The sequence below is a fragment of the Scaptodrosophila lebanonensis genome, unplaced genomic scaffold (genome assembly GCF_003285725.1).
Source record: "Scaptodrosophila lebanonensis strain 11010-0011.00,11010-0021.00 unplaced genomic scaffold, SlebRS2 tig00000001-arrow-pilon, whole genome shotgun sequence".
NCBI lineage: Eukaryota > Metazoa > Arthropoda > Insecta > Diptera > Drosophilidae > Scaptodrosophila > Scaptodrosophila lebanonensis.
This window is the reverse complement of record NW_022060529.1, coordinates 26947494-26968848: the sequence shown is the minus strand read 5'-3', so window position 1 is coordinate 26968848 and position 21355 is coordinate 26947494. Positions and strand designations below refer to the sequence as shown.

Sequence of the window (21355 nt, the reverse complement as noted above, 5' to 3'; positions counted from 1 at the left end):
TTATGTTTGCCGAAACTCACCGTCAAAACATGACTCGAAATGAGTAAAAACAAGCAGCATTACTCGATTTAGCTCATTCATGCACTCACTTTGTCTCTAAACTGTTATCTTTCGTATTTTTATTGATAAAACAAACTGTTTTCGTTGTAGTCCTGGAAGGGTACCATTCATTTAAACGTTTACCAACTCCTCAACTGCAATGCTTCTCCGGCGGTAAATTGACTCGGTGCCAACCTCAATATGCGAGAACTTGGAGGTTGCGAATGAGCTTTTCTTGGAAAAGCGGTCAAAGAGGCGGGTCCAACAAGTGGGTGAAATGCTACAAAGAAACCCATGGGAACTAGTTACTCAGTAAGCGTAGAGTAAGATGCGCGCATATAAAAAAATGGTCTTGAAGAAAGCTGGCAACAGAAGCCAGTTCAGAACTCAGCTCACCACAAAACCTTTGCTGCTGTTATTATGGCGATTTTTTCACTTAGCGTTAGTCGTACTATTTGACACCTACTCGAGCACCAAGTTATGGGTGGTTCATAAGCTTTAAACCCGACAGCGGCGCAGATGCTCGAGTTGTTCTGATCAAGGCCATTGGTAGTCCACAGCTAAATATTATGGGCAATGGTTCAACTATGGCGTACACAAAGTGGACGACAAGGCGTTTGCACCAAAAAACAATATGACCAAATAATTAGCATTCCAGCGCAACGTTCCAGAATTAACTACTCCCTCAACAAAGGTCACGGCCATTAAGTATGTCAATATCCCCGACTTGGCTAGAACTAGGCAGACATAGATGACCGAATCTTTGGTTCCCGCTGAGGATGGCCTGGGTGTGCCGCCCTCCTTTAATGAAAACCCTATACGTAAAATACATTGTTGGCCCACGAAGTTTTTTGTAGGTATATAGTATAAAGCACGAAATGTAATTTTCTTAATTTTTTAAAATGCAGTTTATTTATACAACAAGTAGCGTTACTCTACAAATTATTAAACTGATCAATGGCTTCGAAATTATAATATATGTATATAATATTTATAGTAGGAAATTAATTTATTTGACAGTGCAATGGCGAGCCCGAAATAAAAGCCACAACCGATTTCGTTTACGCAGACGGCACAAGGAAAGAGTGAGATTAAATACAAAAATGTAAAAAGATATGAACATATGTATGTTTTTATATAATTGCGTTAATCATGCCGATAACAATTTACAAGAGATTTTTAATTAATCAAAGCTGCTTTTATAATTTGTAACAGCGAAACTGAAAAGTATGTTAACAGTAGGTAGGAAGATCGCTACAGGTTGATTTTTGAAATTGTTATACATTGTATGTATTATCGTTGGTAGATTTGTTGACAAGCGGGCCATAAACGTATATAACCAGAGGTTTTAAATATTTATCTTTTTATTTGAGTTCAAATTACGTTTACAATAGTAATTTAGTATTAGATAGCAAAAATATCCGTAGAAAATGTATTTTAATAATAATATGATATTTAAAATCAGATTCACCCTATCGTTAAATAGTTGAATCTTTTCATCTTGTAAATAAAAACAGTAACGGAATAACACAAATCAAAATTGAAAAAGTGGTTTTCATTACAAAAATAAGGAGTTACAAACAATATTCGTAGTCAGAGGAGTGAGTGTTACATATTGCAAGACCGGTGTATCAACTTAAATATTCTAACAGTGCAGGTACTTCATAAAATTCGTCGCCTAAGGCGAGTTTTAAAATGACCAGCCACATTGGGCAGCACTAACTATGATTATGACTAAATTAGAAATCAAAAAGTCTACGTACTCAACAATTGATGCTAATTTAAACCAACATAATATCTCGCGGTAGTTTGATTAACACTAAATAACGACTTTCTTCAATGTGTTTCGTACGTTTTTCAGGTAATATAATAATTTTTATGTTGTTTTCAATAAAAATCTATTTTTTGTTATATTTATTTTTGATAGTTAAACATTTGATCTTAATATGCGCAACTGATTGATTTGTTTTTGAAATTGTATATAATAAGTTTATTTTTATGTAAACCAAACAAGTTCATCAAAAGTACGCTTACTTTATTAGTTAACAACATTAATAACATTACCATTATGGCATACCTTTTTAATATATACAAATTTGTGATTTCAATCATCTCTATTGATTTGAGCCTCTTTTTCTATTGAACGACAATTTTTTAAAACTTCAATACATCGATGTTTTTTGCGACCATGCGTCGATTTTATATAAAGAGACATCGATGTTTTCCCTTCGACTTACATCCCTAAATAGTCTCTGCTGAACGGCTGTGATTATTGTTTTATTATTTGGTCACTTTAACAATGGACGGCGGCAAATGTAAGTAAATAACGTGTTATGTCCGCCTTTGCCAGTGCATCCCCTGTCGTTACGCCGGCTAGCCATCGGCTCAGGGTCAGATTCGACCGCGACAGGGGTGCGGCAGACCAACAATGAATTTATATTTTTTTATCAAACACACCTACTCATATTGTCGGCTGAGGGACGCCTGTGGAATTTGGGTGGAGTTGTGGCTACTTTGGTGTCATGTAGCCGCGTGGCCCTCCCTACCTTGAGCCGGTTTTGGCATTTTGTTGCCGGCTCCCTTCAACATGCTTGCTTTGGTTTCCCTTCTGCTCCGGGACTTTAGTCACCCCATCTCACCCCATAAATGGATTCTACTCCAGACTCATTTTCAAATTTTAAATTTTATTACAATAAAAATATATTCGGGTATTTAGGCCATTGAGTTTTGGGACGCTGCAGTTTGTTGGCTCTTTGTGCCTATTTATCTTATTCGATTTTCGAACCTCCTAACCTACCTATACTCGAGTATGTGGTTATGAGGGGTGTAATGATATGTAATGACAAGGAGATAAACAAAAAAAAAAACTGCGCCGCTCCAATACACATTCCAACCTCTTTTGCTTATATTAGACTTTATACATTTTCTTTTACTTTTCTTTTTTTTTTATGTTCTTTTTTCTTAAGTATACATTTGAATTTTTGTTTACAATATGGTTACTTGTTTGGTGTTGTGTTTCTGTTTAATGTTTTATATTATGTTGTGAATGGTTTGGGCTATGTGTGTAACAGAAAATTGTTAATTGTTTTGTGTGTTGTTTTTTTGTTTTGTATTTTACATTATGTGGCTATGGGCGTGTGTGTATTACAATATGGTTAAATGTTTGGGTGTTGTGTTTCTGTTTAATGTTTTATATTATGTTGTGAATGGTTTGGGCTATGTGTGTAACAGAAAATTGTTAATTGTTTTGTGTGTTGTTTTTCTGTTTAATGTTTTATATTATGTTGTGAATGGTTTGGGCTATGTGTGTAACAGAAAATTGTTAATTGTTTTGTGTGTTGTTTTTTTGTTTTGTATTTTACATTATGTGGCTATGGGCGTGTGTGTATTACAATATGGTTAAATGTTTGGGTGTTGTGTTTCTGTTTAATGTTTTATATTATGTTGTGAATGGTTTGGGCTATGTGTGTAACAGAAAATTGTTAATTGTTTTGTGTGTTGTTTTTTTGTTTTGTATTTTACATTATGTGGCTATGGGATGAATGTGAGTCTGAGTGCTATGGAAATTCGGTGTGTGTTTGAATATGGTGTATGTGAACATGTATGGAGTGTATATAAAGGAGTGTGTGGTGTATATAAAATTTTGTGTTCTATGTTTGAGCGGAATATGTGTGAGTATTTAGTTGAATTTTGTGTTATATGCTGCACTGGTGTATGTGAGATGGCTATGTATATGTATGTAGGGTGTATATACAATTTTGGTTCTATGTTTGAGCGGAATGTGTGTGAATATTTAGTATTTTAATGTTGAAGGGTACTTAGCCCAGACTTCCAGTTGCATGGAAATTGGCCTGACTTCCGCTAGGGCCGAGGTCCGGCCTAAGACCCAGTACTGCCGGTCGGTGCTGACCCGCGCACAGCGCACTTCCCAGAACGCCCGCAGTTACTGCTACTCCTCTGCCTATGAAGCCTCGCTGGTGTATATCCCAACCCTCCTGTCGTCACTCCGGTGTTTGAATATTGTCTTCCGCTTATTTTGTCTCTTTTTTTGTTTTTTCCCGCAATAGCACGTGTCTCTCGCTCACTGTCCACAATTGATTTTTCTTCTTCCCTAAGGCCACGACTTGCCATTCCCCCGGAATTGCTATTTTACCCACTTTGCAACCCTCCTAATTGGTAGCACTGGTCCTCACCCCTCACGCACGAGTACTTGTTATCGGCCCGCTCCAGCTGCCAATCGCGCGAGTTGCCACTCCTTTTGTCCGACGACATTTGTGGTTTCCCAATACTGCCGCGCCGCACATAACACCACACTCCGGTTTTATTTTGGTGCCAAACGGAAGAAACGGGAGTGAGAAGCGCCGCGGTTCTTTCTCTGCCCAACGTAGGCCACCGCCCACACCCTGAGATGGGTCTCTCGGTCTACCGACGAACAAAGCCGGGCCTTAGCTATTGCTTTAAATCTTTGGCGTGGAAGACTCCCAACCGACGCCCGTGCATGTCCTCCAACTCGTACAGGCTGTTGCCCACGCTGCTCCGGACACGGCATTTCACATACTTGTGGCACAGCTTCGCGTTCACGTTGTCCTTAAAACGACTGAGGACAAAGTTTCGCCTGTAAATCTCCTGGCCAGGTACGTACGCTACCATCCTCGCACGCTTATCGTATTGCCGTTTCGCCTTTTCATATGCCAGGTGGACACTCTGCTGTACCTCATCCCGCACTGCCTTCTGCTGATCCGATCTGGGCAACATGCGCAATTCCGCATCCTCCAGCGCCCCCAACTTGCGTGCCAGCTTGTAATCCTTCCCGCTGGTGAACATGTGCTGCCCAAACAAAACGAAATACGGGGACGTGCCGATGCTGCCATGGATAGCACTGCGTGCTGCACACTGCACGTCCGAGAGCTTCTCGTCCCACTTCGTGTGGTCGCCCTGTACATATGTCCTGATGGCCGCTAACACTGTCTGGTTCACGCGTTCCGCCGCATTCGCCTGTGGGGCATAGTTCGCCGTGCGTACGTGGGTGATGCTCAGCCCCTGCAGGAACCCCGTAAATTGGTTGGCCACAAATTGCTTACCGTTGTCGGTATGGACGGTTTCTGGGACTCCAAATGCCGAAAACACCTCCTCCTGCAGAAACCGGACCACTGCCGCCGCTGTTGCTTTTGGCATCGCTCGCAACCACACGAATTTGGACAGATGGTCAAGAACAACCAGAATGGTGGTATTCCCTCTCCTGGACCTCGGATACGGCCCTAGAAAATCCAGATGCAGCCTCTGCATTGGTCGGAGCGATACGGTTTCGGCGCCCATTACCGGCCTCGCTAATTGCGTGCTGTGCTTTGTTGCTTTGCACGTTTCACAGCCGGCAACGTACCTCCTCACCTGTGCCACCATCCCGGGCCAGAAAAAAAACTGCCTGAGCCGTTCTATGGTCCTCTTCATGCCCCCATGCATAGCCGCGTCGCTCTCATGGGCCTGCTGTATAAGGGCTGCGGACACAGGACGCGGTACCCAGAGCTTCCAGGAAAATTCCTCTCGCTCGGGCCGCGTGAACTGCGCCCGCTTATACAACAGCCCATCCTCCACGCGTAAATCCGGAAATAGCTCCGCGTTCTCCCGCACTTGCTTCAGCCGCTCGGTATACTCCGCACCTTCGAACTCGGTTGTCTCGAAATCAAAAAAATCAACTTCCTCCAGTTCGAAAGGCCGTGAGAGGGTATCGGCTACAATATTTTCCTTGCCTTTCCGATGCTCAATATTAAAGTCGAACCTCTGCAGGGCCAACGACCACCGCGCTAATCGACCGTCCAACTCCTTCAATGACATCAGCCACCGCAGGCTGGCGTGATCAGTCACCACCTTAAACGGCATCAATTCAACGTACGGCCGGAATCTTTCGACCGCTTTTACTGCAGCCAGGCATTCCTTCTCGGTGACACTATAGCTCAGCTGAGCGCCCCGAAGCTTCGCTGAAAAAAAAGCTATCGGCCTTTCGGCCCCGTCTGCATCGAGTTGGAACAAAACCGCTCCTATGCCCGCTTGGCTCGCGTCACATTGGATCACGAACGGCTTCCGAAAGTCTGGATGCACCAACACTGGCGCGCAGGTGAGTGCCCCTTTCAACTCCTGAAATGCCGCAACCGCTTCGCCCGATAATTGGAACTTTCCTTTCCCTTTCAGGCAGTCCGTTAACGGCGCGGAAATCGTGGAAAAATTCCGAATGAAACGCCTATACCAGCCAGCGGTCCCCAAGAATCGGCGGAGCTGCTTTGCGCTGGTCGGCAAGGAAATCGCCCGAATCGCCTCGACCTTCTCTGGATCCGTCCGCAACGCACCATCGCCAACCACAAACCCCAGATACTTCAAGTACTTGTAGCAGAACTTGGATTTTTTTAAGGAAATCGTCAAATTGGCTACTTTCAAAGCACTTGCCACGTCCAGCAGCACCTTGCAATGATCCTCAAACGTTCTGGATATTATGAGAAGGTCGTCCAGGTACACGAATACATGGCTTCTCAAACGCTGGGGAATCACCTTATCCATCACCCGGCAAAGGCGCTGCGCCGCATTGCACAACCCGAACGGCATGGCCTTAAATTGATACAGTGGCCTTCCTGGTATCGTAAACGCGGTGTACTGCCGGCTTTCCTGATCCAGTTCGATCTGCCAAAAAGCATGCTTTAGATCCAGGCTGCTGATGTAAATGGTATCCTCCACTCGGCTCAAGATCGACTCAATGCTCTGGAGTGGGTAAGCATCCTTCACCGTGAGCTGATTTAGCTTTCTCGCGTCTAAGCACAACCGGTTCTTTCCAGGCTTCCTCACCAAAGTCACTCGGTTGCTCCATGGACTCTCACTTGGCTCGATAACCCCTAGCCGAAGCATCTCGTCGACTTCTGCAAACAATAGCGCCTGCACTGCCGGCGACACGGGATAAAAACGCTCTTTCACTGGCAGTGCCCCCTCCGTCAACTGAATGTGGTGCTGCTCCACTGGCGTCCTACCCAGACCGTGCTCCTCGAAGGATCTGAATTGGGCCACGACTCGCTGTAACTTCTCCTGTTGCCACGCCTCTAAATCGTGTGGCTCCGTTGGTGTACCATTTCCTAAGCGCTCCTCCTCCAACTCAGCCACGTGCTGTCCTTCGTCCACAGCCGGGATCACATTCGGAGCCAAACCGAACTTGCGCCAAAAATCCACGCCCAGATAAAGCGGTTGGCACAACGACGGGCAAACGTGGAATACCATTTCCGACTCTGTTCCGTTATACCTAACGCGCGCCATCACGCTGCCCATAATGCAATGTGGCGCGCCGCCGGCTGTCCTTACCGCGGATTTGTTTTCGCGTACCACCAAACCTAGTTTTCGGACCGACTCTATGGCACCACTTCCCAGCAAGCTCACCGACGCCCCGGTATCCAACAGACCGGTAAATTCTCTGCCTTCAATCGCTACCGTAGCATATGGGCGGCTGTCGGAACGACATGCAGAATTCACCGCGGCACACACCGCCTGGCGTTTCTGTCGGCGTTCGCGGTGTCTCCTACGCGCCCGCAAGGATGTCTTCGACGCCCCTCTCGCATCCGGTTCGTGCTGGCTACCAAATATGCGGTTCCTGGCTACTTCATAGTCGCGCTGACGCTGCTCCAAGGGTTTCCGCTGCGACCATACTTTCTTCGGTGGGACTGCCTGGTTGACTTTATATATCTGTGAGTAAATATGACTAACGGTACTATCCTTATCGCTACTAATTCCTATCCTAACTACTGTATCATCGGAGGTACGCGTTTCACCGTCTACCGAGAGTGCGACTCCTCCGGCTGCGTCGGACTCCTCTCCGAGTTTCCCGGACGACATTTCGGGCATCTTGGCAGCACCACGCCTGGCTGTCCGCATTTGAAACAAAACATATTGCGCACCGCCGACTCGCAATCGAAATATGTATGCCCTGGTTGTGCACAATTCCAACACTTGAGATTCGAGCGGCTCCCACCAGTTTCATGTGGCCTATATACCGCCTCCAAATGCTCCAGTTGGCCGCCTTGTGTACCTTCTGCTACCACGTCCAGCTCGTGTACTCGATGCTGCTCTCGCTGCTGCCCGTAGTTGGTACTGGCTGAGGGCCGCGCCCAACGCGTTGCCAGCATCTTTTCGGCGTCTTGGCACTCCTCTCTCAGCTTCTGCAGATTAGTTATATTCATCGGATAGATGACCCTAGACACGGTGTCTTTAATATTTGTCTTTATCACCTTAATAAGGTCATAATCCGAAAATGGACACACCAACCGAGAACGCAACACCAGCATCGCCTGAATATACTCTTCTATGCTCTCGCCATGCCGCTGCTTCCGCTCCCTCAGCTCCTGCTCTCGTTCAAACTCCGATCTTCGAGTCTGAAATTGCTGCTGCAGCCCATATCGGAGATTCGGCCAGTCCGGCACGCCCGAGGTACGTATGTACATCCAATACCAATCTTTCGCTCTCCCGTTCACCAGGCAGTGGAAGTCTCGCAACACGTCGGCCCAGGGCACCTGATACAAGGACTGCAAATGCTCCAATCGAAATATAAACTCTGCCACCGGCATTCCTTTGGTTTCGCCATCAAATACAAGGCCCCACTTTCTGATGTGGACGACGTCGGGCCGGGAGTCTCCCATCGTGGTTCGCCTTAATGGCCTGTGCACGTCAGGGCCCAAATCGCGCATCCACGGATCGGCTGAGAACTGCCGCTGCTCCACATGTGCCCGCTGTTCTGCCTCTAAAGTTCGGTTGTCGACGAACAGGTGAGTCGGTGCTGCAGCTGCTGGTCTACTACTTACAAAATCTCTTTCTTTCTCTGCCGGCTCGTACCCGCCTAAGGCTGGCCGCTGCATTTGCGCGTGAGCTCGCTCTGGCCTGCCCACCGGCGCCTGTGCTACAGACGGAGGCGCGCTATGCGTTCTCTCCTGCCTCAGCGCTGCCACTGCCTCATTAATCTCGCGCATGAACGACAGCATGCTGGCCTGCATCGTCTCTCGAATGGCCTCTACTTCTGACGACAACGATGCGCGATACGTCTCGTGGGCCTGTGCTAATGCCACGTTGATCGCTGACCGAATTTCGCTTGGCAGCGCAGACTCGGCTCTGCCACCCTGCTCTTCACCGCCATAGTCACGCGCGCGTGCGCCGGTTGTTGCTCCGGAACTGTTCGGAAATTCATCCCCGAATCCTCGGAACGCTGCCTCGTTTACACTCGGCGGCGATGCGTCATCCTGGAGTGCTTCTGCTGGCTTGCCCGCCTCACTCAATCCTACGTGAGGAGGAGAGTCCAAGTGAACCAATGGCCTATTTCTAATAAACTCCTGACTCCGCCTGACCTTCCGGGTAACATTCGGGTCAAGATTCATTTCTCAGTACCTTGTTAATCCAAACCAAAAAAAAACCACTGCTAGTACTCGGATCCGTACCCGCCGATTATAATATCAAAAAAAACTATATCTATATTATAAACGAGCAAACTCCGAATAAATAAATAGATCGGTCCACTCGTATGTATGTGTTTTCTTAAATGATAAGCGGGGATAATATCCTTAGCTAAGTACCCGTTGGATTATTTAATCCAATCAAATGCTTATGTATATATATATAGGAATACCATCAAACACACAACCAAAAAAAAGAATAAATAAATAAGAATAAATAAATAAGAATAAATAAATAAGAATAAATAAATAAGAATAAATAAATGAGAATAAATAAATGAGAATAAATAAATGTATACCAAAAGACTTAACAAAAAAAATACTAAGTGAAAAAAATTACTCCAAAAAAAAACAAACTAACGATAAGTTGAACTTCAAATTCCCGCCCTATGCACAGACCTGCTAATCTGTGCCAAAATACCCTGTCGATACTTATTAATATCGATGGTTCAGCCCAGGAACAGCTGTGCTTGACCGGGACCATTCACAATGGACTCCCCGTCTATTGATAATTTATTTGCTGCTACGCAAATAAATAAATAAAAGGTAATTAATACACTAACTGACAATAGCATAAATCAAAACAATCTTTCTTTACTCTCACAGGCTCAACACTAGACATGTAAGGGTGAGATGAGGATCCTCAGTATGACGCTGCACCACGGCACGCAGTCACTGTAGAAGGTAAACAACCAAAACAAACACATATGTATCGCACGCTTTACACCACCCAATTTCTTCCAGGCGCCTACTAAAAACTCAAATCTTGCTCGGGCTATGGCGAATTGCTGCTCCTATGCTCTGATACGTAGGGCAACGATGCTCCTTCCGCTTGGGACAGGACATGGACCTACTACGCAACCATTCATAAGAACTACCAAACAACCACAAAAAAAAACGGTAACTAACACAAAAAAAACATAAGGCAACTATACTATTCTTTACTTAACACCTGACAGACATTACTCTCTATCTTTCCAGCCTCAGAGCACCCTGTAGGGCAACAATGAGTGGGCACCAAGACCCCTCACGGACCTGCTACACTCGCTCCTTCGCTGCGCCTATTCTGCTGGTTACCAACCTACACCGCGCTGTAAGAAAGATGCAACTGCGGCAACGATGGGCTGAGCCCTAGTGAAGCTCACCCACGGACCTGGCAGTTGCACCGTTTCCCGCCAGCTCAGGGGCCGCCAGCAGCTATTGCTGTTGAAATTTACATGTAAACACTAAATAAAGAATACAAATCAACAAAAAAAACAAACAACAAGACTCTGGCTTTTAACTTCGCTTCGAACTGGGGCAACATTTGCTAAAATGTAGACCCAGGTGTATTTATATTGGGCGCCATCTTGTTATGTCCGCCTTTGCCAGTGCATCCCCTGTCGTTACGCCGGCTAGCCATCGGCTCAGGGTCAGATTCGACCGCGACAGGGGTGCGGCAGACCAACAATGAATTTATATTTTTTTATCAAACACACCTACTCATATTGTCGGCTGAGGGACGCCTGTGGAATTTGGGTGGAGTTGTGGCTACTTTGGTGTCATGTAGCCGCGTGGCCCTCCCTACCTTGAGCCGGTTTTGGCATTTTGTTGCCGGCTCCCTTCAACATGCTTGCTTTGGTTTCCCTTCTGCTCCGGGACTTTAGTCACCCCATCTCACCCCATAAATGGATTCTACTCCAGACTCATTTTCAAATTTTAAATTTTATTACAATAAAAATATATTCGGGTATTTAGGCCATTGAGTTTTGGGACGCTGCAGTTTGTTGGCTCTTTGTGCCTATTTATCTTATTCGATTTTCGAACCTCCTAACCTACCTATACTCGAGTATGTGGTTATGAGGGGTGTAATGATATGTAATGACAAGGAGATAAACAAAAAAAAAAACTGCGCCGCTCCAATACACATTCCAACCTCTTTTGCTTATATTAGACTTTATACATTTTCTTTTACTTTTCTTTTTTTTTTATGTTCTTTTTTCTTAAGTATACATTTGAATTTTTGTTTACAATATGGTTACTTGTTTGGTGTTGTGTTTCTGTTTAATGTTTTATATTATGTTGTGAATGGTTTGGGCTATGTGTGTAACAGAAAATTGTTAATTGTTTTGTGTGTTGTTTTTTTGTTTTGTATTTTACATTATGTGGCTATGGGCGTGTGTGTATTACAATATGGTTAAATGTTTGGGTGTTGTGTTTCTGTTTAATGTTTTATATTATGTTGTGAATGGTTTGGGCTATGTGTGTAACAGAAAATTGTTAATTGTTTTGTGTGTTGTTTTTCTGTTTAATGTTTTATATTATGTTGTGAATGGTTTGGGCTATGTGTGTAACAGAAAATTGTTAATTGTTTTGTGTGTTGTTTTTTTGTTTTGTATTTTACATTATGTGGCTATGGGCGTGTGTGTATTACAATATGGTTAAATGTTTGGGTGTTGTGTTTCTGTTTAATGTTTTATATTATGTTGTGAATGGTTTGGGCTATGTGTGTAACAGAAAATTGTTAATTGTTTTGTGTGTTGTTTTTTTGTTTTGTATTTTACATTATGTGGCTATGGGATGAATGTGAGTCTGAGTGCTATGGAAATTCGGTGTGTGTTTGAATATGGTGTATGTGAACATGTATGGAGTGTATATAAAGGAGTGTGTGGTGTATATAAAATTTTGTGTTCTATGTTTGAGCGGAATATGTGTGAGTATTTAGTTGAATTTTGTGTTATATGCTGCACTGGTGTATGTGAGATGGCTATGTATATGTATGTAGGGTGTATATACAATTTTGGTTCTATGTTTGAGCGGAATGTGTGTGAATATTTAGTATTTTAATGTTGAAGGGTACTTAGCCCAGACTTCCAGTTGCATGGAAATTGGCCTGACTTCCGCTAGGGCCGAGGTCCGGCCTAAGACCCAGTACTGCCGGTCGGTGCTGACCCGCGCACAGCGCACTTCCCAGAACGCCCGCAGTTACTGCTACTCCTCTGCCTATGAAGCCTCGCTGGTGTATATCCCAACCCTCCTGTCGTCACTCCGGTGTTTGAATATTGTCTTCCGCTTATTTTGTCTCTTTTTTTGTTTTTTCCCGCAATAGCACGTGTCTCTCGCTCACTGTCCACAATTGATTTTTCTTCTTCCCTAAGGCCACGACTTGCCATTCCCCCGGAATTGCTATTTTACCCACTTTGCAACCCTCCTAATTGGTAGCACTGGTCCTCACCCCTCACGCACGAGTACTTGTTATCGGCCCGCTCCAGCTGCCAATCGCGCGAGTTGCCACTCCTTTTGTCCGACGACATTTGTGGTTTCCCAATACTGCCGCGCCGCACATAACAAACGTAAATATACGTCAGTTGTGCATAAAAACAATGAATTTCAGCTGATGAAAGCAAGTGGCCTGTGAACGCCATAAAGCTCCTCCTAACAGTTTATAAGAAGAACAAGGAAAACTTCTGTAACAGTAAAATTAAGAAGAAGATATTGTGGCGCAAAATTTCAGATGAAATGGAGGAGAATGGTGTCCGAGAACACAATGTGGAGAAAGTGGAACGCAAATTCCGGAATTTAAAACATACGTATGACACCATACGGCTAAAAAACAAAAGCAAAGGACAAAGAGCCATCAAGTGGGAATTTTTTAAAGACATGGAGGAAATTTTTGCGGAAGATCATACCGTCGCTGGAAGAACCAGTCAGGAATCAATCTTTGTATCTTCAGAGGAGAACGAGGAGCAACATGGAGAATTGTTTTCCATATTATGTAAAGAAGAGGCAACAGCTTTTCATCCTCCTATTAAAGAAGAGCTGTCTGATGTAGAGACAGATAATATCCTATTTGGCGAAACCTCCAACGACGGGATGGCCCAAAATGCGAAAGAAATAAAGTCCAGTACTCCAATTGCACCAAATCAACAACAAAAAATAATAAAGGCTAATACACAGCGAAAGCGGTATTATCAAACAAAACAGATTTTGAATATCGAAAGAGAACGAAATGAAACTTTAAAAGGGATAAGAGCAGCAATGGAGGAACCTATTGAAGTGCAAAAGCGGAGAAATGATCTCTTCGAAACTTATATTACTACACTAATAAAAATAAATAAATAATAAACGATAAATACAATTTTATTTAAACAGTCTAAGATAATTTCTTTAAAGCATATCCTTTGTAAAATGGCTCGAATGACGTTTTCGGATGGTCCACACCACACAACACCGAATCCTCTAATTCTCCAGTTGCAACGTCCTCATGAACACAGTCCTCGGCACAGTTGTTAATCGAAATGAAATTGTGTAGCATGCAACATGCGAGTTGGAACGCCTGGGGTTTGTTTTAGTCGTTGAAATCTTCCTTTCAACAATCCATAAATATAAATATTTTCCAAAAAAATTCATGATAATCCAAGGGCATACGCAGCTTTTTGCATTTCTGTTTTTCAGCTGATAGGCAAAATACTCACAGCTGATACACATTTTTTCAAATCGCAATAACAAATTACAACGTTCTACAGGTAAAATTAGAAGTAATCAGTATCTAGTAAACGCGCCCAATGATAAGAATCCGAGATGGCTCCCCTCGTTACTAGTAGGCAATTTTCAAAACTATTATGAAAAACTATTTTCATTTACCCGTTTTCAGTTGTTTGGTATAAAACCCGTTGGGATTGTATCTTCGAGGAAAACGATCACTTCCAAAGTTTACTGGAAGTAAACATTTGAGTAATATCTACGATATTGGTCACTACTGACGTACAAAACCCAATGTTGGTGAAAGCCTCTGATAGGTTTTTCGCTCTCTCGTTTATTTGTAAATTGAATATTTTTCTTAGTATATATACCGCGCGTGTGAACAATTCGATTTCTCTACCGATAATTTTTCTTATGTTAATTTGAGTTATTTTTTATGTATTATTTTAAAAGTAGATGCTGTTACCACCAATATATTTGTATTTGCAGTTGTTAATTTTACCCTCTTGTTTGTGGTTTACAGAAACAAAATTAATAAGCTATAAGCGAAGATTGGGGAATTTGGTAATGGGAAATGCTTGAATACAAGAGGGAGACCCCAAAGTGTTTAAGTGTCTGTCTAATAATTTTACTGATATCGTGCATGCGTTGTTTGCTGATACATTTTATGACAGTTTTTTGGCCTTCTGATACAGCGTGTCAACTACCTTGCCCATGCTTTGTATGGTCTCTAGCACACGCTCGTATGTTTTGTCTACGGGAGTCTCTTCGAATACAATGAGCACACCTTCGCCCTGATCCAAAATTCCACTGAACTTTTTGTCCAAAATCATCTGGGATAGCTTTTTCTCCACCTGCGGCATAGGCAACTTAATGCTATCGGCCACATGGGCAACCTGCACACGCGAATATGGCTCAATAATGCGGCATAGATTTTGTTCCAACATGGTGTCGTACAGCGTACCTAAATGTGCCTGCACAATAACATCCTCGGCCAATTCCTTCTTGTAGTTTTTTAACGCAAGCTGAAAATCAGCTAACGATCGCTTGTGTGAGGCCTCCGCTACAGATTTCATAGCGTCAACATCGCGGCCAGAGTAGGTGATGGCCTAGATTATATATATATATAAATATTTATATGTAATTATATATTTTACTAGTAGATTTTTATAGAACTCACCAACTTTCCGCTGAGAATCTGGTTAACATCATCAGACTGACCAAGCATAATCTTGCATAACAACATGTACTTAAGCGACGTTAGTGCTTTCGCGCTCTCCACCACGCTATCAAAGCTCTCAAACGCCTCGTAGAAGTAGGAAAAGGCGGTCTTAAAATCGCGCTCGTCTGCCGCATGTAATATGCCCGATTGTAAATCGAGCGCACCCTGAACCTTGGGCGGACAATATATTGCATTGGCCGTGGTTCGTGCAGATGTGAGTGCAGCGCGTGCCTTTGGCAAATTGCTAAGCGCATGATAGGTCTTGCTCTCTAGCAGCTGCACCTCCACTAGCAAATTCTTATCGTCCAACTTCTTTAGCTCACGAAGTAATTGGGAACCTAGCGCCAATGCATCTGTATACATGGCCGTGTCGAAGTAGAGTGCAATGAGACGTGCCTCCAACGACTGACGCAGAAAGGTTCGCTTTTCTTGTTTGGCCCACTCAATGCAGTCTTTACAAAGTTGCACCTGCAGATAAAAACCATAGGTTAGAAGACTTTTTCATTTCAGAAACCTCTTGGCTTACCTCAATGCCCGTTCCAGCGTCCATATCAAGAAACATATCGACTAATGACCGCACCAGTTTTGCAGCCTTCGCCTTGCTGATCAAGCTTAAAAATGGACGCGTCACCTTGATTAAATCAGCCAACTCTTTGGCCTTGCCCTCCTGCTTGTAGAGCTCGCCCAGCTGCATAATACCTTGCTCCTTAATACGTATAAGCTCCTCGTCATTCTCGGCAACTTCCTGTTCTCGCACAATTTTGTTTAATAGCGAGATGCCTTCCTCCCGGTTCACAGTAGATACTGCCTGGGCACGCTCGAAAAGTATAGCTCCGGCCATCTTGCAATTAATGCGGTCGGTTTTTGATTATAAATATGGTAACGTAGCTTAGCTAATCAAGTATATCTGTTAATTTTAACTATTGCAATAATCTGTATGCGTAATTATATTTCGTGTTAACAAAACTTATTTAGTGTCTTGGTACGTGTTTTCTACTTCCACTCTTTTTTTCCTTTCTTTCGTTGTTATTAAGCGCCAGTCACGTTCAGAGCTGAGGCAGGGACGATAATATTGCGACGATATCAATCTGAAAAACACAGCGACTCTGTATCTCACACTATCGAATGGCACATATCGATTAAATGTGAAAATTTTCACGTATTCTGTTATTCACTGAAACTGTGACCATATGTGCTCATCTCGAACGGTTGCATCGGTTTTAGAACTCCATATGTGACATTTGCAACAAAACAACAAAGGATGGTCGAGGAAACAAGTGGTTCTACACAAAACAAGACAAAGGCGAAAACAACTCGACCTAAAGCTGTACACGCCTGGACTGTTGGTGATGTTTTAAAATGGTATCGACGACATTGTGCAGATATATCGCAAACATCGTACGAACAGCTCTTTGCTAAGGTAAACAACAAAGTTGAAAAGGGTGTCCTCGCCGTTGACAACGGAGATAGAAACCATTGTCAACGGCTGCCAAATGGCAGCAAATGCCCAAACTATTCACAGAAGGTTCTCTCCGTGTTTAAGCACAACTGATTATCACAACAAATAATTTTTCATATTTGTTCAGTCATGGTAATCATTCAGGATACATATGTGAGTACATATGTATGTATAGCGATGCGGCTTTGCCGCAATAGTTTGCTAAAAAAATAGTAATTACACACCTTTAGATCTTATTGCTTTATGTACACGTATGAATAAAGTATATAAAATACTGCACTTCGTGCGATTAGTAATAGCGTTGATGTCGGGCTGTATTTCCTTGCGGCTATAATGGTGGCAAAATCCAACAATTTAGTACTTAACGTATATTCAGCATTTATTTAATTTCAACATCATAATTTGTAAGCTCACGCCTGCTGTGACTAATGCCATCTGTAATGTTCTTTCAACAATATTACAGCACGACATAACTGGACGCGCGCTATTGCGCATAACAGACATAACACTACAGCGCATGGGCATTACTAACAATTGCGATCGGGAAGCAATATGGCGTGAGATAGTGAAACAACGCCTGAAAACAGACATATTGGAAATTCGTGATATGGAGCGGGTCAATATGCACTACCAGCAAGCTACGCACACCAGCAACAAAAACACTAATCTGAGAGGAAATCCCAGCTGCACCCAACGACAAATCCCTTAATAATATGTTTTATGTTATGAATTAACTAATTAGGACTGTTATCTTTACCCGTTTTCGAAACGTAAGCCACTCATAAAATGCACATTTTTCCATAATTTCATCTTTGCAAAAATTTAAAAAAAATATATCAAACTTTAAAAATGTCTAAAAACATGAAACAATAAAACTAAATACATATATTTAACCAATAATTATACTAAGTATATCACACTATCAACTTTTATTGTTTATTTAAACCGGTTCAAGTGCAACCTTTTTAAACAAAAATCGTTTGTGATTTTTGGATTCTTCGACTTCTATTCAAAAAAAGAGAATAAGTCGTTTTAATATAACCTTATTATGAATAAGTGCGTCGAAATATACATATACTATATGTACATTGAATTTCCTCTGCAAATCCCGGCCATGGAACCGAAATGCGCTGTTGAGATCGGTAACTTAAGCAAAAATCCCAATCAAAAGAATTTTGCGACATAGAGTTAGCAATATAGTGGTATTTTTATAACCTGTACCCAAAGGGTGAAAGGCTATACTAGTTTTGTGCGCATGTATGTAACACACAGAAGGAGGCGTGGCAGACCCCACAAAGTATATATATTTTTGATCAGGATGACAAGACAAGTCGATATAGCCATGTCCGTCTGTCTGTCTGTCCGTCTGTCTGTATGAGCGCAAGGATCTCAGTAAGTACAAGAGCTAGGATAACCAAAATTGGTATCAAGGTTCCTATAAGCCCTAGGCAGATCGAGTTTGTTTATTTTTTCTGATACACTCCCCCGCAATTCGTGTTTTTTTTTTCATAACTCCCGTAATTCTCGGAATTTTGAAATCAATTTTGGTAGGTACATCCAGTTAGTACTAATGTGTCTGTGTGCCGAATTTCATCATGATAGGTCAGTTTTGTGCGAATGTAAGTAATACACAGAAGGAGGCGTGGCAGACCCCACAAAGTATTTATATTATTGATCAGGATGACAAGACAAGTCGATATAGCCATGTCCGTCCGTCCGTTTTATAACTTTCGTAATTCTTGGAATTTTGAAATCGATTTTTGTAGTTACATCCAGTTAGTGCTTATGTGTCCGTATGCCAAGTTCTGAATTCTGAAAAAAGTTATAGCCATAAATAAAATCGCTTCCCATGCTCTGCTTGTAGCTCTGCCCACAGCTGTTGCTACTGTGGCTCAACTTTGTGCTGCATACATACATACACGCATAGACACGATGATGTACATGTATGCTGCTAAAACTCTACATAAACATGTCTTAAATACATTAAATTAAATACATTTTCTTTATTAATTTAATTAATTAATTAAATTTTTTTTAAATAATTTTTTTTCCTTTTTGTGGAGAGTACAGGCTATTTTATTGTCGGGCTTGCTCGACTGTAGCGTTCTCCCTTGTTTATAACTTCAAATGCTGCAATTGGTTAAATCTGGTATAATATGGTGAATTAAATATTAATTATTAAATAAATATGATTATTCATTAATATTTTAATTACGGCATCACATCCTAGTAGGCTTTGTCCCTTTTGCAATGCTCGAATTTTTTGCGCAACATAACACCACCGATTCTCAGTAGGATTGTAATCCGGAGAATGTGCCGGCCTCTTCCAAACCTTGGCATAGTTTTTTCAAGCCCCTTTTCACCACGTAAAGTGTGTTTTAGATTATTGTCGTGAGTGGACTGACATATTAACCCTTTGGTAACAGGGTATTTTTAATTGCTTAAACTATAAGGGTTTGCGTCTATGTTTTTTGTTGAAGAACAGAGTGGAATCAAAAAGCAGCAACAATAACAACTGCAACTTGACATGAGGAATGAACTTCCAAGACAACGGAGAAATGGGAGAATGTATCTGCAATTTTACATATCTACATATAACCATAGCCATATAACCATGAGAGTTCTAAGTAAGCACGCTATCTTTTTTTTAATCATGGATCACCAAATGTTGTTATCAGCGCCCTTTTGCAAATATAAAGTAAAAAATGACATTGTAATTGTTGCAATGTCTAGAAATGCCTGAAGTGTTATACTATAGTGTTCATAGGAAATTGGGCAATTAAGCGCAAGAAACATGAATGGAAATTCACAGTTGTGTAATAAAAAACAAGAATGGAATGCAAGAGTTTAACGTGCCCAACTCATTAATACCCTGTACCCACTCCTAACAAATTTTGTATACCAAGTTTGGTTATTCCAGCTCTTGTACTTCCTGAGATCGTTTTATTTATCCAGACGGGCTACTCGCCTTGATCCCTTATGCCACCTTCTTCTGTGTTTTACATACATTCTACTAAACTACAAGATGCGTTCCAAAGTAAACAGGACTTTTTGAATCTAGCGCCCCCTGGTGGCGCTATCTATATGTCGACTGGTGCGTTAGAATCTACTTTATCGATTCTCAAGTGAGAATTTCATGACATTTCATCGATTGGAAGTGAAGTCATTGCGATTTAAGTGTCAGTATGTTTGTGTTATCGGTGCGAACATGAGCTTCGAACAAAGAGCCAACATTAAATTTTGTTTTAAAATTGGTAAAACTTTTACCGAAACATTTCTATTGATGGAACAAGTTTATGGCGATGATTGCCTATCCCGTAGCAGAGTGCACGAGTGGTTTCAACGTTTTCAAAGTGGTCGTGAGGACATAAATGACGATCAACATGTGGGCCAATCAAAATTCGTGATCACCGAAAATTCCATCGAAACTGCGTGAATTCATCAAAAATCTGCCGAAATCATCATTGAAATTGATGGAAATGGAATTGAAGATCTCCAAAACATCGTTTTATCCCATTTTGACCTAACATTTGGGCTTACGAAAGGTGTGTGCACGGTTTGTTCCGCACAAATTGACTGACGACCAAAAATTGCTCAGAATCCAACATTCGAAGGACATCATTAAAAAGGACAAAAACTTTATTTACAATATTGTGACTGGTGACGAAAGGGTATTGTCCACAAAGAATTTGTTCCACCCGGCCAAAACGTTTATGCGGTATTCTACCTTGGAGTTTTGAAGCGTTTGTTGCGCCGTATTCGACGTGTTCGGCCCGAATATCGCGAAGATGAAAGTTGGCGTTTGTTGCACGATATTGCGCCGTCTCATCGATCGACGCTTGTGACCGATTATTTGCCCAAAATCACATTTTAACCATTAACCACTCGCCGTATTCACCTGATATGGCACCGTGCGACTTCTACCTTTTCGGAAAAATGCATTTGCCCATGAAAGGAAAGCGTTATGCAGACGTAGAGGCCAACCAAAAGGGCTGGCACGAGCATACTGGCGGCCATACCGACCAACGAGCTAAAACACTCGTTCGACATGCTTTTGAATCGTGAAAAAAGCTGTATTGAAGCAGAAGGAGACTATTTTGAATAAAATGATTGATTTTGCCGAAAAAGCCATTTGTTCTGTTATTTTTTAAAGTCCTGTTTACTTTGGAATACACCTTGTAGTAAACTCTTGTACAGTTTTTTTTGGCAATTATGCTAACCACTTTTTAAGGATTGCTACAATTATGCATGCCCGACAGTGAAATACTAAACGAACTTCAGCGTCTGAGCCATATCCGCTCATAGCAGAAGTGAAATCAAGAACGTATCCAGTAGAGAGGGTCTCAACCAATCCTACAACAAGGATGCGCAATAGTACCAAATTTAGGTAACACCGAGCCAAGTAGCAATTAACTATTTAACCGTTGATATAGCGAAAATGCCCTAAACAGCCTATTACAACGACCAAAAAAGTTTTATTGTGTGGCCTTTGAACATTTCCGGATTAAATATGAACATACAAGTATATGGTTGGACTCTATTTCTGTCGACAAACTATCTGTTCTTAATGTAGCCAATGAAGTTGAGGTAGGTGTATAAGAAACCAGATATTAAAACGACCACCAATTACGATCGTACTTGATTCGAGTAAGAGATATTTAAGGTCGTGCAATACGATACAGTGTACCGACTACACCATCGAAATCA

The 21355-nt window shown here is 42.2% G+C and overlaps 2 protein-coding genes and 1 long non-coding RNA gene across 5 annotated transcripts; 2 read left to right on the top strand and 1 right to left on the bottom strand.

The window, feature by feature from the left end:
* Nucleotides 1–9931: 9931 nt before the first annotated feature.
* Nucleotides 9932–10838, top strand: LOC115622232. Its single transcript, XR_003995337.1, has 3 exons — nt 9932–10052; nt 10113–10190; nt 10251–10838. It is a non-coding gene; the product is annotated as an uncharacterized LOC115622232 (long non-coding RNA).
* Nucleotides 10839–14281: 3443 nt separating this feature from the next.
* LOC115631010 (26S proteasome non-ATPase regulatory subunit 11) lies at nt 14282–16999 on the bottom strand. Of its 2 annotated transcripts, XM_030527619.1 has the most exons (4): nt 16873–16999; nt 15716–16082; nt 15148–15657; nt 14633–15076 (listed from the first exon to the last, which is right to left on the bottom strand). In XM_030527619.1, exons 2-4 carry the CDS (start codon nt 16028–16030, stop codon nt 14633–14635), a joined length of 1269 nt encoding a protein of 422 aa, XP_030383479.1. In that variant the 5' UTR covers nt 16031–16082; nt 16873–16999. The 2 variants fall into 2 exon arrangements, with proteins under 2 accessions (XP_030383487.1, XP_030383479.1); XM_030527627.1 differs by lacking the exon at nt 16873–16999 and having other exon boundaries at nt 14282–15076; nt 15716–16030.
* Nucleotides 16415–17548, top strand: LOC115631021 (protein aveugle). 2 transcript variants are annotated; one of them, XM_030527640.1, is made up of 2 exons: nt 16415–16609; nt 17112–17548. In XM_030527640.1, exons 1-2 carry the CDS (start codon nt 16451–16453, stop codon nt 17355–17357), a joined length of 405 nt encoding a protein of 134 aa, XP_030383500.1. In that variant the 5' UTR covers nt 16415–16450; the 3' UTR covers nt 17358–17548. The 2 variants fall into 2 exon arrangements, with proteins under 2 accessions (XP_030383500.1, XP_030383508.1); XM_030527648.1 differs by lacking the exon at nt 16415–16609 and adding an exon at nt 16641–16801.
* Nucleotides 17549–21355: the final 3807 nt, after the last annotated feature.